Source organism: Acyrthosiphon pisum, chromosome A1, assembly GCF_005508785.2.
Source record: "Acyrthosiphon pisum isolate AL4f chromosome A1, pea_aphid_22Mar2018_4r6ur, whole genome shotgun sequence".
Lineage (NCBI taxonomy): Eukaryota > Metazoa > Arthropoda > Insecta > Hemiptera > Aphididae > Acyrthosiphon > Acyrthosiphon pisum.
The window spans coordinates 124363729-124383909 of NC_042494.1; the positions used below are offsets into that span (position 1 = coordinate 124363729).

The 20181-nt window shown below is 29.7% G+C and overlaps 1 protein-coding gene and 1 long non-coding RNA gene across 2 annotated transcripts; one reads left to right on the top strand and one right to left on the bottom strand.

Moving 5' to 3' along the window:
* Positions 1 to 1911: 1911 nt before the first annotated feature.
* Positions 1912 to 19962, top strand: LOC100167085 (sodium/hydrogen exchanger 9B2-like). The gene is made up of 8 exons (XM_029486339.1): positions 1912 to 2498; positions 11265 to 11712; positions 13693 to 13878; positions 16412 to 16587; positions 17233 to 17369; positions 17470 to 17835; positions 19106 to 19207; positions 19387 to 19962. Exons 1-8 carry the CDS (start codon positions 2420 to 2422, stop codon positions 19561 to 19563), a joined length of 1671 nt encoding a protein of 556 aa, XP_029342199.1. The 5' UTR covers positions 1912 to 2419; the 3' UTR covers positions 19564 to 19962.
* LOC115033839 lies at positions 6774 to 9677 on the bottom strand. The gene is made up of 2 exons (XR_003839162.1): positions 8874 to 9677; positions 6774 to 6844 (listed from the first exon to the last, which is right to left on the bottom strand). It is a non-coding gene; the product is annotated as an uncharacterized LOC115033839 (long non-coding RNA).
* Positions 19963 to 20181: the final 219 nt, after the last annotated feature.

A 20181-nucleotide genomic window follows, 5' to 3' on the forward strand; every position in this document is an offset into this window, starting at 1 on the left:
TATAATATAAGCTATACATATGTCCTATTATATCTTTGTTAGGTATTATATTATAATCGCGGTCAGGTTAGGCTACCTATTACGTATTCATTCAATAAATTCTTTCTTTCAGGTAGGAGAGATCGTAAATTTATATTTAACAGTCATCCGCTCTCTAAAACTGTTATTTGTGACTAGTTGTCCGCAAAAAATTGGAATATCTAGTACAAGTTCCCCTGGGTTGTTCTTGTGACAATTAAAAAATATCGAAAATACAGTCAACATTTTTTCATAAGAGTTCAAAGATCAAATTCTTAAAAAAAAATGTTAAAATCACTAATATGTTCAGATTATTAAATTTTGTAATTTATTATAAATTTATAAATATGAAAAACTTGAAAGTTTAATGTTAGATTTCCCATAAGTTATTTTAACATCAAGCTAAAAATATTCGAAAACACATTTACACAATTTTCTTTTACAGACATTTGAAATCTAAATTTGAACAAAATTGAATATTTAAGCCAAGAATAAAGTTTTTTTTTTTTATTATTTTGTTAAAATGTAAAAAAAAAATGTTTAATATTTAACTAAGTAATAATATTACTCTAAAACAATATGTATATAATTTAAAATAATAAAGAAAGATATAAATACAAATTTGAAATACTTATCTTAACTTTGTTTCAGTGAAGAAAATAATACTATAATAATATGACATTATCGATAACGTGTAAATACCAATAAGAATAAGCTTACAGCACATAGCTGAAATGTTTTTTTTTGAAACGAATACCTATGTATAAATCATCATGATGTCCGATACCAAAAAGGTGGTATAACACGGCGCGTTGCGCGTCGCGAGGAGTGTGGAGCGTGCAGATATATACCGCACACAGTAAAACCGACGCTCCGTTAGATTGGATAAGACGCGCCGCACCAATTTTCCTTTGGCGCGGGATACAGAGACAGACAATTGTCGGGAAGAGACGTGCCGCGCACAAAAATTTTGCCGCGCAACACTAATCAGACGGCGCGTCAAGTGTACCACGCTATACCACTCCACGCTCCACGTGTGATTTCCAAATTCGTATAAATATTGTTTTTGGTACAATTATATAGTATCATTGGATGGACCATAATATTATAGAATGTTTTCTTCCTAAATCATATTTACTATTTTTAGATGGAACCTTTTTTTCTGAATTGGGTATTTTGCTTGAAAAAGTTCTAAGTTCTAACACTACTAAACTAGGTTTAATTTCCTGAATAATGATTTTCGATGATATAATATTACCTTTTCATTTCCTTTATTTTCTTTATTAATGAACCCACAAAACTAATTTTTAGCTTAAAATGTTTGCCTTAAAAATCTTAATTATTCATTTTAATACATTCAGTATAAAAAATTTGGATTTAGAACCCTTTATTCTAAGCCAACGCCCGCCATGTATATTTTAATTGAGGATTAAACTCTAATAATAATTATTATTAACCAAAATAAATAATAATAATAATATAATGGTTATGATTATGATATTAATATTACCTGTCTACTCGATATTTTTATGACCCACACAATATTATGGTAGGCTACTTCAGAAATATTAACTTAGTTTCACTGGGAATTTGTTTTTTCTTATTGGAACTTGTGAATACATTACCTAATGATTGAAATTGCTACTTCACTACGTTGTGTTTACCATCTATATAACATTAGTAAGGTTAATAAGTTTAATATCATATAATACTAGGTATGATAAATTAAAGATAAACTGGCTAACTAACTGTATCTGAAATAAAGGAATTAAAAATACGTTTTATCCACTTTATCAGCGTAATTATGGTATAATGTACATATTATATATAGACTTACAATATATATAGCTTAACAAAAAACTTCAAGCACGTAAAATGTTATTATATATTGGTAAAAACGTATTGTTGTTAATTTTTTTCTTATCTCCAATTGTATATTATATCCCCATCTCACGGCATTGATAACGTTGCCTATCTTAATCGTACTTTCCGCGGCCTTTGACCAAAATTGTTACAATAGTTTAATATTCTTATATCAATTATGTGCAACATATATAGGTAGGTACTTTTAACAACGGAGGAAGTCTTATAATCTGTGTAAAACACGATAATAGGCAATAAAATATATTTGTAAAGAAAAAAAACTTTGATTTTTAACACTATCAACTGTCGTTTTTTTTCCCGATAGTAGTTCATTATGTTCGCCACGATAATAATATGATAATTGTGTAAACAGGTATAAAAACGGAAGTACCATAATTTATTTTTATTATAATATTTAGTTTTCGAACGCCGCGTTTGAATCGCTTAGGTATTATGTTTTGACGCATAATTAACAACAGTTACATGATTTTATAATTATAAAAACCGTATACGTTTTCGAGTTTTGTACTAATATATTATGTCAAACAACAAGGAGAAAATTAGTATTATCAATAAATATGATTCGGATATATTGAACTATGGCAGTTTGGCAACAGGTAGAGTTTGTAGTTTGAAATATTTCATAAGAACATTGGATTTTATTTTATTTAATTTTAGATTCTGAATGGAGTGATGAATGTATTGATTTTACAGCGATGTGTGTTTTTTATTTTTTGTATTTGTTTATACACGATAAGTAGTCGAAATAGTGCTTCAATTTTCAACTTCAGTATCTTTTATTGATGGAAAAGCGAATCTACTTGATGCTTTGGGGAGATTTAAAATTGCTAGTAGTTTTCAAAAACGCCGGGAAAAACAAATAAAAAATTAAGGTAAAACAGGAATTTTTACGCAAAATCGGTTTTCGACAAAACCAGTGTACCTCTAACACAAATGACTGTAAATTCATGAAGTTTTCACTGAATGTTTATTTTACCATATATATACCATAGTATTTAAAAAATATTTTAACTTGTTTTGAACTGTTTACGGACATTTTCAGTTTCCGGTTATTTCAGTACCTATTTTTTTCGATAAACGGCAATCAAATTTTATTCGTTGGGTCAAATAGCTTGATAATTTAATACAAGGATCCCAATATATTATTAAAATTACAGTTGAAAATATTAAAAATACCTTCATAAATGTTGACAAAATATGTAAATCTTCAAATTTGTAAAATGTCTTATTATTTTTTATCATAAACATTTAAAAATATTTGAGTTTTTTTGTGATTTTATGATTTTTTATGATTTTTATGTTTTGGCCTAATATTATTTTTTTATGTATTTTTACTTATAAGCTTCAAATATGAATTAAATAAAAATAAAACCATTGCGATAAAATAAAGTGAAATATTTTTTATACTAATAATTAATTATTCATTAATAACTTCAAATTACAATATACTGTTGTATTTATTTATTTACCTTTGTTTTTTGATTATTTATTTATTTTTGATTATGCCGATGCTATATGCTAATATAATATACAAATTATCGTTAATGTTGTAATTTATTAAATGTATATTATTCATGCCAAGCATGTTATATAAATATATATTATACTTTTACAAAAATATGAATCAAATTATTTGTGTCATAAATTTATACATAACATAGATTAAATTAATTAATACAAAACAAATATTCTATGTGACTATGTCAAAATATCATACTTTCTCTAAAATTAAATGTTTACTGATTGGTATCAACAATTATATTTTCTTATTAGTAAACCAAAATAAAGTTACAAATTAATGCATGTATGACATATTATACAAGTACAAAATATGTCAAATACATGGGTATATCACAAATATTTGACTTATGAATATACTTTTGTTCTATTCAATATATTAGGTATTATTTTGAAGTTATTTTTATTTAAAACAACTATTCAAACGCTTTTTTAAAAGATTGATTTTTAGAAATTTGTGGTTTAAACTTATAATATGTAATTAGGTAAATTGATAAAAATATTATAATAAACGTATCTATGAACCGGTTGTGTGCAACTTAATGATTTATTAAGCTTGATCAAAGTTTCGAGATTATCGACTGTTAGTGGCATACTCAATAATACATCACACAACAGTTAAGGCAGTCGGTGTCGGCTAAAACGTTGTCTATAGATATTAAATACAGGCAAAATATCAGATATTATGTATATATATATATATAATATTATACTGTTAGATTTAATCTGATATTTGGAGGAAAATAGACGTATTGATTCTAGTAATCTAGTCCAATGAAATTAATGGAGGAAAATTTACCAAAGTACTTACTTTCTTTATTTTCTTTTTAGAGAAATGCGATAGTCACTTTTGAATAAAAATGGTCCCGCCTATAATATTAACTAGGTATGTATTTGCACTTAGACTAATATCTTGCGAGTACTTACTACTACATGATATTCAAACATTTAAAATTGATCAATAACGATACTACACAGTATAATAAGTATAATATCCAGTATTATCGTTTTTAATATTTTACTTTTAATCGAGCACATGCATTACAAAATACAATCATTCGCGAGTTCGTATCTTTTGTCGATCAATGAGTTTAAACTGTAAGCTTTAAAATCGTTTAAGATATTTTTCAATTTCACGTATAATTTAACATGATATTCTCGTATTTATAATAATATTATATATTTTGCACGCAACGGTTTTGTTAAGGTTTGATTCGTTAAGCAATAATCCGAATGACATCAAATTATACAATATATTGTACATAATCACTCAATAATATTGATATAATATGATATCATAATATTATGAAGTATTGTATTTAAGACTTAAGTAAAGCCGTAAATGTTACAAAGTGGTTATTTTTTTATGATCATTCATGTAATATTATATTGATGTTAGTGAAATATAATTTCCAAAATTCCCACTATTTTTAATAAGATAGTGCATAGATAGATATTATAGTGCTATTATTACTAGTTATTGTTAGAACAATAAAGTGACACTCTCGTGGCAATCCGGCATTCGGCATGTGTTAACCACACCCATATTGCCGCCACCGAGTAGAAGCCACCGCCTAAGTTTACTCTTATTTGAGACAGAGTATAATTTATTGAGTATAGATACACTAATTTTAAATTGGTTAATTAATTAATGATTCGTTTTATTTCAAATAATATCATAACTCGTTGTAATTGGATTTTGATTTTGATTTTCAAGTACCTATCTCAAATATGTATAATATATTGATATAACGTCAAATACAAGTGTTACTAATAAAATATTTATTTGTAAGTAACGATTTTTTATTTACCCGTAAAAAAAATTAAACTATAGTGCGTGTAATCGTTCGAAAATAATATCATATTATATAATAGGTACAACAATGAAACAAATTAGGTAGTTAATAATATGAATTATCAAAAAACGTTTGATATTTCATTGAAAATAATTATCAATTAATATAATAATTTGTTATTAAATGAAATTTTAAAGATCGGCAGTATTCGTGTTAGACATAATCCGATATTTATACAAGCATAATAAAGTTATAGTTAATTTACGTAAATTATTTTATCCTCAAACTGGTCAAACTATTGCTTACCTACGTAAAGTGTTCTGAAACTGTATTCATAGTGACTGTCGATTTTAAAAGTGTTAACTATTCTATGCTAGCTTTATATATTGAGATTGAGTACACCTATTTGTCATACACGTATAGTCACAACTATTTAAACTTTCAAGTATTCCTATGTACACAGGCTTAGCATGTGACAACACGATTCAGAGTTCAGCCAAGTGGTTGATTTTTTTATTGGCATATGGCTTAGAATAAATTCAGTTACGCATGTAAACATGCAACTTTATTTGGTTTCACAGAAATTAAAAAATTATACATTTTCTGTTCAGAACAGTTCTACCTAATTTGACATTTCTGTTTTAGTATAAAAATAGCTACTCCAATTAAAACGTGACTTGGGGTTTAGATTTCATATAATAACATTTCCCCAACATTTTAACTGCTCTTGGATCGGTCTATGGCTGATTACGTAAAATCATAGTTATTCCAACTCAAAAGAACAATGATGTTTTAATCATTATTATATTACATACTCCAATAATAACTGATATAAAAAAAAAATATAAGTAACTTAAATAAAAACCATTGGAGTGTTAATAGAATAATCTTAAGAGGACGTTACAGTAAAAAATAAAATTTTAATCATATACAGTGCTTAAGTAGGATTCCATATTATCATTGTGTGTCGTATATATTCGTATCCTATTATGGCCATATCGGCGCCGTGTCTGTTCATTACCACGACCACTGCCTTCGCGATCGAATGACGCGTTTAAGTACATATTATTATGTTTATAAAGATTTTTATGGTCAAGGGAGAGATGGCATTGTTTTATTATTTCACAGACAGTATTGTCGAAGATTTGGCGTCAATGTTTTTGATTGTCGCAATTATAATATTATTGTTATTAATTCTTATATCACTCGAACGCTCGCACGCCCACAAACTTTAATATTACTAGTTGAAGTTACTGTTTGCCTATAAATAATAATAAATATGTGTATGGTGTACCAATACATACATAATAGAAACCAATTCAAAACATTGTAACATATAGCTTGATTTATATTAATCACGTTTTTAATTTTTAAGATAAGATATAGTAGATAAATATTAAATAACAAATATATATATTTCAATCGAATAAATATTTATTGTTACGTGTTACTTTTTAGTTATGAAAATATATTTGGCAATCAAAATGCTTTTAAAATTATGATACGAGGACCAAACGACGTATTTTGGTAAATAATATTATATAATCTTATATTTTAATAAGATTTATGTTAAAAGTGAACAGGGATAGAGTAGGTAACCGCTCTGCTGTTGACTAGGACTTGGTGTCCTGGTCATTGAAAAGTAATATGGTAAATGTATGTGTTAAATTTAAATTTAATGATCAATCATACGACAAGCGATTTTGAGAAGACTGTCAGCCTATGTTATTGACGAATTTTATAAAAATGTTAACAACAAATGTTTATAAAAAAATTGTGTTTATGTATCTCTAATATTTTAAATAAGTATAGTAAAAACTTATGAGGAATCTTGTTTTCGATTTTCAAGCTTTTTGACCCATCGAACATTTTTTCTGACATTAGGTACCTAATAAAAAAAAAAACTATGTTTTTCACGTTTATTTTGAGAAGTACTAGGAAATTTTTGCTTTTTACACCCCAAGTACCAATTTCTAATTAGATTCAATTTTCCACCGGAAACCACTCTCATTTTTACCACCCCAAAAGTGAAGACACACGTCATTTTAAACTCAATATACATTCATCTCTCCACTCGTCAGAATCTAAAATGGTGTCAGTATTACTGAATTCGGTTGTTTTTACAGTCCATAGTAGTATTTTCAATATGGGATAAAAAATAAAAATCTCATAAACATTAATATAAATTAATTAGGTAGAAATTAATTTAACTCTTAAAGGGTATGAAACTAAACAAATGAGATTTTAAAAAATTGAACTCAAATATTAACTGGTAAACATAAAATCAAATAATTCAAAATCATTCCCGGTATTTTAGTATGCTGCAATGGGTAATTTAATTGTAGCATTTTTAACGGGATAAATATACTTCATTAACTTATTTAATGAAATGTAAAGCAATATTTAATCCTTGAAACCCGATAGCTTAACACACATACATCAAGAAATAACCCACGCTATTAGAAATTTTTGCAAAAATGCATAGCGAATGGGGAACAAAAACTTAGTTACGAAGTGAATGCACGCATTTTTGTTAAGATTTTGTTACCGTTTCAATCCAGAGCGTATATATACCAGGGATCGAAACCGGTTTAACCGGTTTTCCAAAAAACCGATTAAAACCGCGGTTTTCTCATTTCTGAACACAGGAACTGGAACCGGAACCAAAAGCTTTGAAACACCGGTTAAAAAACCGTAACCGAAACCTAAGACCTTAAAAAACTGTTTTCAAAACCCAAACCGAAACCATAGAATTGAAAAACCGCTCTTGTACTGTTCTTGAAAAACGGATTAAAATTTAAAACTAATGTCAGTTTCTTTGAATTCCATAAAGTTAATTATATTATTTGTAATTCTACTATTTTTATACGAAGAAATTATTATGTTTGGATTTATTGATAAAAATCCCGATGCAGTTACTGAGTATTACGAAATATTAATATAATATATATTATTACTAAACTTATGATTGAAAATTGAAAATACAAATAATATAGTGTGATGTTATTGTAATATACAATTAAATATTAATGTAATCGAATAATTATCTCAACCATAATAATATGGCAACATAATATTATGTCGAATGCAAAAGTAGGCATGAGGCACCTAAATTAGGTACAAAATATTCAAGTTAATAACACGAAATTAGTTCTGCTGAACGTTTATTTGTTATATCGTATATTGTACACTAATTATACAAAGTAGTCATATTTCAGGGCTTTAGACTCGGCCCTTATAAAAGTTAATAGATAATAAAAATCGAATCTACAGTAATTAGACAGGAAAATAAAATGGAAATTTTTAAAAACCGTTCCAAAAAGCAAAACCGAAAATTTTCTAAAACCGTTCTTTAAACCGATAAAATATTTGAAAAACCTTTTTTAACACCGAAACCAAAACCAAAAAATTTAAAAAACCGGTCTTAAAACCTAAACCAAAACCAGAAAATTTAGAAAACCGTTCTCAAGAATTAAAACCGTAACCGTTAAAATTTGAAACGGTTTCGATCCCTGATATATACCGATTGCCTATAGTTTGGTTGAATACAATCCAGTCATTCCAGAATAGTTATGCACTCTTGCAGGAATATACAAACATTCATACCCACTTCCATTTGTAACCTTCCATTAGTTTATCCCTTACTTACTGTAGTACACGCTCGTGTAAAAAATAACAGTAAAATGTAAACAGCACAAACTTTTAACACTGTTGAGTAGCATTTGAGCTTGCAGAAAAACTTGAGATAGGTAAGTTACTGCAAAATCTGACAGATGACATTATGGGTGCATTATTAAAATGTTTTCATCACTTAATTTGCTGAGTACAGGAGTCGGATCGGTCGTTTATGGTAACACCAAAGACCCCGGATTCTCACGTGCAATTGATGGGTGACATTTCAAAACGTGCGATCTCCAAAATGTCATGAAATGAGTTATACATCGAATCATATGAAAAAATGTACGTGGAATCAAATGGCGTGGTCAAATTGGACCAAAACGTACTATTCCCTTTGTTAAAATCAACCTGAAACTCATATATGACGCAAAACGCACTATTTCCAAAATTATTTCAAATCATAATATTTCCCATGTTAAATAGTTTGTTCATTTGACAAATTGATGCAAAGTATGCCATATTTTACTATTTCCCATAGTATGAAGATAGGAAATATAATAATTATATTATATAATATTATATATTATCTTACCTATGTTATAATAATTATTTAATTCAATTATTGAATTAAACACATAATGTACTATTTCCACTGGTAATTATAAATAAAAAATCGTGATTTCTCAAAAAAGTGTAAAATGGAAATAGTACATTTTGAAATATCGCCCTTCAATTGCAACTTTTTATTGAGTGTTAGAAAATCTATGGAAACAAGTGTTCCGAATCCAGTGAACCAAGCAAAAGCGAGTTATAAAGTCAAAGTTAGGATATATAACGAATTACTTTTTTTTTTAAAGTAACTTCGAACTTCAACAGTTAAAAACTGTTGTTCCATGATTTGCAATTACTAATCAGTAAATCGATTTCATAGTCATACAAGTTAATTTATTTTCCTAATATTAATCTCATAAATTATTTTTTACAAATTATTGTTTAGTAAAAATAAATAAATTATAATCGTAAATATAGTTTATCAATTGTAATGTTATATAGGTAATATATATTATACTAATATATTATTGTATATTGTAAATACTAAATTTTAGACTGTCAGAGTCCAGATAATATTCAATTATATACTTCTTCTGGATTTAAATCGGGATTAAAATATAACGTACGTCTATTATAAAAAGCTTATCAAATAAATATCCATAGAAATTGCCAATTAGCAATCTGATCCAAACACATAATTAAGCTAAACATACACTTTTAAATATATAATATGCACATTTTAATCACTCGACATGACGAGTGAAAAAAAATTTGTTAACTTGAACAGCCTTGATGGTTGTTGTATTATTACAAAGTCGCGATACTCACGCGTCGTACCTATGTCGTAATATTTGTTTGTTGGCACTTGCCACATTCAATCTCTCGACCCGCACACCCACCACGTGTTTGGTATAATCTCGTTAAATAATCTTTTTGCTGTTGTCTTAAATCGTTTCGTTTTTACTGTTCTTTCCGCTGTCGTGCGACTGTAAGAGGGTGTGACACATACTTAATAATAATATTATTCCTCGTCATATTATTTTCGTAAACGTCGCCAGCTCTTCATATACGCGTAGTGACGTCTGCCGGCCGGACGCGCTCTTGCGTGTAACCGAAATATTATTATGAGTTCATAATATTATTGTTGTAGCACGTCCTTTTCTAGTTTTTATATTTCTTTCAAATTACAACAAACTATCCGACGACATAATAACATCATCTTGACAGTAATAATAATCACATACCGTTATCATAAAATTACTTCAAATAATATTTTGAGACGTCACACCCACTCGCCGTTAAGAAACGTACAACACGGCAAATTGTGCGTTCACAATAATCCATTTTACTTCTCTGATGTATTTAAAATTACAGCGAATTGATATATTATAAAATTTAAAGGTAAGAACATTATCCGGGGAACTTCAGAGGCATTTATTGATATTTTTATTACGAAACAAGTTATGAGTTTTTAAAACTGTAAAATGTTTTTAAATTTTAAATATATTGATCTTACCTTTATTTTACAATAAATCATCAAATGCCTATAATTAAAAAAAAAAAAACTTATTTATTAAAATAATTGATTATTTTAAACTTTAAATTTGTCAGTACGCTTTTGTAAGACGGGGACAAAACGTAATGCGGGTGTGGTGTTCTGTTACCTAACACATATTATTATAGTCGATTCCGATAACTCGAATCCCAAGGAGAATAAGAATAAATTCAACTTATGTATTTTCGATTATATACCTCAAACATAACTTAAAAACACTTCAAGGGGCAAGAAAAAAATTCAAACTATCGAGGTTTTGAGTTATCGAGATTCAAGTTATCCACGAGACTCGACTGTATTATATTTTCTCTCATCCGCCGCAGGAGAACAGCGACCACAAGAAATGGGGGACGAGAACAACGGCTCTAGTACGGCGGCACAAGCGCAACTTCGGCTGCAGCCACGAAAACAGTACAACGTGCGCATCGTCGACCACAGTGACCGGCCATCGAGGTGGTCGTCGCTGTTGTCCTGGTCCGATAACCGGTGGCCGGCAACTTCGGCGGACGCTATCGCCGTCGTGTTGTCCGTGGTCGTGGCCTGGTGTCTGCTTCGCGTGAACGTGGCGCCAGCTCTGATGGCCGTTCCCGGCGGCAGCGTGGCGTCCATATTCATGCTGTACGTGGCCGGGCTGGCCGCCGGCTGTGTCGTCGACGTGGTGGGTGGCCTCCCACCGCTGCTGGGCATGATGGTGGCCGGAATCGCTCTCCAAAACGTTGGCCTGTACACCGTCACCGCCAACTGGTGCGTCAACCTGGTGGCAATTATGCGGTAAGAACGATACGATATTTTTCGGTTTTTATTTTCTTTAAATATACATTTCCTACGAAGCGCACGCGAGTTAAGCAGCCAATAATATTATAGCATACCGTTGGCCTAAACCGCAACATAATATTATCATCATAACTCTAAATACTTGATTTTTAGGTTTTTACATTATTTGTTATAGTAAAAAAATCATAACTTATATAAATAAATTATAGTTTAACAGTATCATAATTTCAATTGGATATTTATTCTCCCATCGGCCGTTAAAATTCGACTTATACTGGTTAATACCTTGGACAGTGAACACTAATCGCCTTAAATTATAGTATATCACCTTTTCGAAAATATCTTTTACATCACTCGAAGTCATTACAATAATCTTTCTTAATTTTTTTTTTAATTTTTACAGTTTTTAGGAACAATCGTTCACAATTTTAGTCCAACAAGTAAAATATATGTATAGTAAAAAGGACGCTACTCAATATTTTCCACTTCTAAGAAAATTTATGAATCATAAATATGTATATTAAAAAGTAACCATTAATTGTATATACACTTAATGGGAATTAGGTAATTATTACATTTTATTCGTTTTCATGGTGATAAACCAAGAGTTGCGCCAAATCGATTTGAAAATACAAATATCTGTACCCATCCCAAAAGGCAAAAATATATATTGTTATTAGAAAATACAATTATAATTTAATATGTTATATTAGAACAGTCACAGTCAGCGATTAGCTTAGCATAACAACTGTTTTATATTTTAATAAACTACATGTGTATATTACGAACAGTGGTGGTCAAACAGCGGTAGGGAGCGTAGGTATAGACCCCAATCCCCATGACCTTTTTTTCAATAAATAATAATAATAATAATAATAAATACATCATAAAATATAAATTATATTTTTATAATTAAATAGCGTGTTTTGAAAAATTAGCCACATCCCCCCTTTTCAAAATTATTTGATCGTCACAATTAGAACGAACGAGACTTCGGATAGGAAGTAACTTATATTGAGTCATTACACTCGTTTCAAGTATATCTAACTTGGATAACGAACGTTTGGATAAATTCAATCGTCTATATTTCCCAACCATGATCATTATAAAAATACGATGCATTTGTTTACGAAAGGGCGAGGAAAGGAGCTAGTAAGAGGGGAAAAGTTTTACACGTGAACCTTTCAAAATAAATTGTATTTCTCAACAACAGCTCTTTACTTGATTCAGAACCAATAATTATAATAGTACTATTTTGAGTTATAGGCATATTAACATTTTAAATATACCTTTAATGTCTATAGAGAGTATAGAGACTTGACACGATTTGACACTTGCTGAACTTTCGGATCTCCACCCCGCCACGCCATAACCAATAGAGACTCCATCGCAGAAGTGGAAAACTTACACGAGACACGTAGCTGGTTACATATTTTGAACAGGACAAGAAAATTTTTATTTTAAATGAATTTAAAAAAAGGATTGAAACAAATTTCGATAGTGCTTTCTGAATGAATTAATACCTAAAAATTGAACGTGTCTAGTATAATAAACAGTGTAAGTGGTGTAAAAAGTGTTTAACAGAGTATCTATGTCGGGCTGTGTGTTAAGCAAAATCAACTTGATTGGACTATTTTAAAAAATCTTATTGCGATAATTTGTAACGTTTTTTTAATTATTAGCAAACCAAAGTACGTTATTTTTCGATAGCAAACGAAAATGGTTAGGTTAGGTCAGGGTATAGTCCTGAATCCGAAACGAAACTTGTCTTAAACATTTTAATCTAAAACTCGTGATTTTTTTAACGCAACAATTCGTGTTAAAAAACACATTGTTTCCTGTATAATCTATATTGTCACCCGTCTATAATAATATATTATATAAAAAAATCGCAAGGCATCATAAAACATAATAATTGTAATAATATTGTTTTAACGTATTCGATTGATCATCACATGTCATTGTTGTTGTTCACAGAGAAGCTGCGCTGTCGGTGATCTTGATCAAAGGTGGCTTGGAAATGAACGCAGCCCAGTTGCGTCGGCTCAGCGGTGCCGTGACCAGACTTGCGCTGTTGCCGTGTGTGGCCGAGGCAGCGGCCGCGGCCGTCGCTGCGCATTACATTTTGCCCAATTTCTCTTGGGAATGGGGTCTGATGCTGGGGTGAGTCGGTAATAGTAATGATCATTCGGTTTATGTTTTTTGAGAAAAACAATAATTTGACATTTCATTTAACCTCAAACTTTTTCTCATTTTATAATTATAGGTACCTATACGGTATGAGGACTTTGTTTATACAGTGCGTTCCACATATAAAGAACTGATTTTGAATATTTATATTGGCAAATGGTAGTATAGGTATATGATATAAAAACGAATACAGCATAATATGTTACATGATACTCGAACAAATGTTATATTTCATCTCCCCCCTCTACACCCACCTGAAAGTTGAAATATAGTTTGATTTTAAGGTGCGCTAAATTCTTCCTACACGAAATGAGCTAATTAATAACATAAAAAAATTATTTATGTTTTAATCTAGGGGATATTTAAATAATTTTTGAGGGACAAGCCCCACCCAATCTCTGCTTATGCTTCCACCACTACTCAAACGATATCGGGACGGTATTCGAATTCCAGTCATACTCACTCTACCATATTTGTGTCACAGTGGCAACTGCGAATATTCGTCAAATTATCGTAAATAATTCACCACACGACAATCAATCACAATCATTTTACTAAACGACAATTTATCGTAAATCACAGATCATATCTTATCTGAGTTAGTCACTAGCTTTCATTGTTCGTATATATGAATAACTGACCATAATTTATTAATGGTATATAATATAAAACCTATAGATATTTGTAATGTGAAGACATTATGTACTAACTACTAACTACTAAGTACTAATTTATTATAATAATAATACAAATATAGAAGATATTATCCTTGGCATTTCCAACAATAGCTGAAGTTTTAAGCCTTAAATATGGATATGTATTATACTATTGTAAATTGGTATTGACTTGGTAGTCTTATTTTTGTATTATTACTTTGATTTCTTTCAGTGTATTCATGCTTAATTTGTATTATTTTCTTTTCTTACCTAACTAAACATTTTTTACCTAAAATAGCTACTATACAGCTTTAAATTCTGATGCATATTGTTTCGATCAATTATCATTGCAACGATCAACTTGTATCAAATAATCTAAGACCGTGATCAAATCTATGTTGCCATAAATAATTAGTGATAAATTATTAACGATGAAATTACAAGACACCAACTATAGCACTATAGTAGCTATAGGTACTGATTTTATGGAGTCCCTATGGTAGAACGAAGTTATAACTGATAAAGTCTGAACTTATCAGTCACTTCTATCTGTTGGCATTTGCATGAGCGTCCGAAACAAGAATGACACCAGGAAAATGCCTGAGATTTGGAACACTCTGTATTATAGATAATATTAATATTATTATCATGTTAATTGATATTATATAAAGAAGATACTGATAAATCTTGAATGCTCGATTTGTTCAAAAACCTTAAAAATGCACTTAGCACTAACTTTTTAAATATAATTGTGAAAAATAACAAATTATTTAACCAGCAGTTTCAGTATGAATGTTTAATTCATAAACAATAATACTACCATATCTATACGGAAAGTTGATAACCAGTGACCACTGATATAGATTATAGGCATAACTTATAATCATATTATATTTTCACCGTTTGAAATATTTTTTTAAAGCTGATTAATCAAGTTGACCGTACACGCATAAAATGTACCTGAACTAAATTGAGGTGTATGTGCATAATTACATGTATAATATTTAAGTACAACACTGCGTTATATTATTATGATCTGTTTGACATCTGGTCGCGTAGATTAAAACAATATTTTAGCTATTTTACCAACGAGTCATATGATGAATTGGATCGTGTTTTAATTAAGTACATAGTATGCCGTTGCACTAATTTAAATCGTCGTTATGATTTTACTATTTTAGTATAGCTAAATTTATAGGAAATTAAACTTGCATCAAAATACTAAATTAATTGAATAAACCACAAACTATAGTACAATTTATACTATTTTGAATTAATTGTAACATTTGCTATTTATGAATGTAAATTGGTTATAAATCATCAATACCATTCAATTTAATTTTGTGGGCAAATAATTTCTAACATTTAATAATATTGTAATTTAAAATTATAAGTACTTTTTAATTATATTATTTATTATTATGTTGTATAAATCCAATTGGATCAACAACCATTTGCAAACCATTTTGGGCATAATAAATATTACGCGTGCAATATCCACCTGTAAGACTGGTGATTAATAATATATAACATCTGTACCTATTTAGATTTTAGGAGTAAATATTTTAAGATATTAACTAAAACAGTTGTTTAATGTCTTATAATAATAACATTCTACTAACTTAATGGTGAATATTAATCTAAAAACACATTATTGTGTACAAATAACGTATAGTTAATACTTAATATGATCTCATATTATTATTATCATAATATCCGTTACTAATACTTCTTATTTTTTAATAATCGTAGTAAACACCTATGCAAACACGCCAGCTACTAACGTTCCATATTCTGTCCTTATAGTTCGGAATTTTATAAAAATCATATTTTTGTTTGATTTGTATAAGGTTCGTCTTATCGGCCGTCAGTCCGGCTGTTTTAGTGCCGAATCTGTTACGATTGAAACATATGGGATACGGTGAAAAAAACGGCGTCAACACGCTGGTGATAGCTGCGTCGAGTTTAGATGACATTGTGTCAATCAGCGCTTTTGGTGTCTTGTCGGGCATCGTTTTTTCAACGGGTACGTCGAAGTTGTATTAAAATATAAAGTGTCATAATATTTTCTGTCTTACACTGAACGGTGCAATTGCTTATATATACTCCAACGCATTGACTTGGACAACAAGCAGTATGCTTTTTGTAGAACGAACATTTTCGGTTAACTAGTTAACTAGTTAACTACGTGAGGTTTAAAACAAATCATTTTACGACTATTTTATAGCATATCTTTCTAATTCCACTGTTAAAAATTCCTTGGTAGGGTGTAGAGGGATGGTCCTGCAACAATTTTATATCGGTATACCAATGCAGTTTCAGTTGTCATTATGTATTAGACTCAAGCACAATGGGCGTTCCTAATAGTATTTTTTTTTTAAAAACTGGTAATTAGTTAATGTGAGTATGTGACACACCACGTAAGATCACCACACGAGTGTTCCAAAACTTTAGGAAATACATAACCAAGTGTATCCGTGGAGATGGCCATCATATGGATAGTATATACATAAACCACATTCGTTACTGAATATTGTAAATACGATAGCAAATTATTTTGATAAATTTTTTTAAATCCATCCGTTTTTTATATCGTTTCGTGTACAATTGTATAATATATTGTTTGTGTGCAATATTATAGGGTTCTGTAATCTTTGATATTTGTAAACAGGCAACTTGACCAGTAAGATCGTTCAAGGACCCGAAGACGTTTGCATTGGAACTGCGTTGGGACTTGTGTGGGGATTCCTCTTGATATTTGTGCCACCCCCCATCGTGGGCAAATGTATCTTACACCAGCCGAAATGGTAAACTCGATGACGAGGGAAATGATAAAAAACAAGTAGGTCGATAAAACGTCGACGATGTGAGGTTGATAAGGTGCAACGAATGTCTAATGTTTTCCACGTGTCACGAAAAGACGGACCAGTCGGTGACAGCCACGAGAGCGTTTCTGTTGGGCGCCGGTGGTATTCTGGCAGTGACCGGCAGTCAGTGGTACGGGTATCCTGGGGCTGGTCCTTTGGCTTGTATCATATCTTCGTTCGTGGCGGGTACTGGTTGGAAGTGGAGGGAAGAAAAGCAAAACTGTGACAGTCCAACCACGGTTTCAACACATGATGAAGCAAGCCCGGTTGAAGCGATATTCGAGTGCATTTGGTTTGGGCTCCAGCCGATTCTGTTTGCGTCCATCGGCACTGAAGTCAAATTTGAACTCCTCAGGGGTGGTGATATAATCATCGCGGGGCTGTTGGTACTCGTTGCCGGATTGATAGTAAGTTGTGGTAAACTATTTTAAGCTCATCACTAGTCATAACTAACCTAACTGCAGTATTTAGGAAGATCAATATGTGATTTATCCCAGACAGCATTTTGTAATGATAATATTATAATAGTATTAACATAACGTTATACTAATATTATTCGTTATTAAAAAGTTATAATAATATTAATAAACAAGAAATTGCTGTCTGGGATGATATTGTATTATAGGTGGGTTGTACTTAAAGATAGACATTAATATTTTAATAAAATCGTGTTTCTTTTTCATTCGGATGTTGAATATATTGTAATTTTCTGGACGTTTTAGTGTAATAACTGATAATATAATGTACCTACATAAAGATTAAGCTTTTATAAAAAATATTATTATTTTAATTTAATATTATGAATAAAACTATTCAAAGCTAGACAGTTTAATGATTTTATTCTTAACTTTTAAATTAAGTTAAAAGTTAACTTTTTTGTTAAACTCTATTAAGTTAAAAAAGTTAATTTTTTTTATTATAAATAGCCTACTTTATTTTTTACTAACTTAAAACTATATGATTACAGTAGGTATTTGAATAAAGTACTACAATGAAAATTTTCGAAATAGAAAAAAACCAATTCACTCAATATTACACAAAACATTTTAGATTCTAAGCATTAGTGATGGATGCACCTACTTTAGGATGTGTGGGTTTTTTATTTTTTGTGCCTGTTATAACTTTTTGGGGCAGTAAAAATGCTTCAATTTTCTATTTCAGCATTTTTTCTGGTAGTATTTTCTAGTTGACACTTTGGGTGGTCAAAAGTAAAAATTTCTCCATAGTTTTCAAAATCGTATGGGAAATAAAAAATAAAAAACAGATTATTTTTACTCTAAACGTGCAGCTCTCAACAAAATCGATTAAGTTTTTTGGTGTCATTCAAAAACTAATAACCATAGATACTTAATTTTTCACAAGTTTACCGGAAAGCTAAATTAACATTTATGAGCGTTTGAAGTGCAAATTTTGATAAAATTAATTTAACCCTCTGTAATTTGCAAATTATTTTATATTTTTTGTAATTTAAAAATATTATTAGTAGATAAATACAAAAAATTAAAGTTTGTTAAAAAAAAAAACAATTAAGTTAGGTTAATAGTTAAATGAACTGAAACCCAAAAGTAACTATTTAAGTTAAAAAATGTAAACGAAATAAAATTAACTTTTTTACTTGTTAATGTCCAGCCTTGTATCTAATATTACAAAATAAGTTGTATACGTATTATGTTAAAGGTGCGTTTAATTGTGACGTCGTGTGCAGTTTGGGGAGCAGGATTCAACATAAAGGAAGTGACATTTATTAATATCGCGTGGCTTCCCAAAGCAACTGTCCAGGTAAGTAACGTATTTATGGCACATTTTACATCAAATATGACGTAATCCTTTATAATTATTTTCCTATTAAGATCTTCTATACGATTATTGCACGATTTGTAAAAGTTTATCAATAATGATTTGTTTTTATAGCTTACTATTCATATTAATTATGCTTCGTAATATATTTTTTTATACAGGCCGCGCTTGCTCCAGTAGCGTTAGACATGGCGAGAATGATGGGAACTGAAGAGGACAAAGAAAGTGCTAGTCGATTGTTAACCATCGCCGTAATCTCCATACTAGTTACAGCCCCTATAGGGGCATTCGGCATTCAGTGGTTCGGCCCCAGGTTGTTGTCGAACGCCGGTCGATAACTATAAACTATTCGTCTTGAAATGTGTTAAATATTAATTGAAAACGCTCATTTGTGTGTTTATTGTTAAAAATATTTCTAGCAAAAAAGCAAAAAGTATATTACTTGTAATTTATAATCACGCATAAATGGAAGTCCGTTTGGATAAAATCACTAAATTTAACTGTATCCGAATATCGGATAAAATAGCTAAGTTATCGAATTATGTAATGATACAACAATATATTTTAATAATGATGAGCGTCTAGACAAAAAAAAAGTTTTCGTGAGCCCAGCTCTATAAATGTTCCATAAAGTTTACGTTCTTCCAACTATATTTTTTAATAATATAGATATTGTATATAGGTTATCTGTCGATCATAATCTAAAAATAAACGTTAGGCAATGGTGGATATAGGAATTTGTTTTTTTTTTTTTATTTAGGGTGGGAGGCATACGTTTTAAAAACAATATCAAAATATACATTTATAAAAATCATATTAGTGATTAGTATAGGTGTAAAAGAATTTTATATTATTAATGATGTCATAATATCACATCGTGCTTTTAGTACATAATTATATAAGAGGTGAACGATACTTTTTTATTTTTTAACGTAAGATAATTATTGTAATTGTCA

Bases quoted from the DNA above. Each gene is read 5' to 3' on its own strand.
- LOC100167085 (XM_029486339.1), top strand. From the start codon at position 2,420: ATGTCAAACAACAAGGAGAAAATTAGTATTATCAATAAATATGATTCG. The intron at 16,588-17,232 runs GTACGTCGAAGT...ATTTGTAAACAG, and splicing joins GGGCATCGTTTTTTCAACGG to GCAACTTGACCAGTAAGATC. The intron at 17,836-19,105 runs GTAAGTTGTGGT...ATTATGTTAAAG, and splicing joins TACTCGTTGCCGGATTGATA to GTGCGTTTAATTGTGACGTC.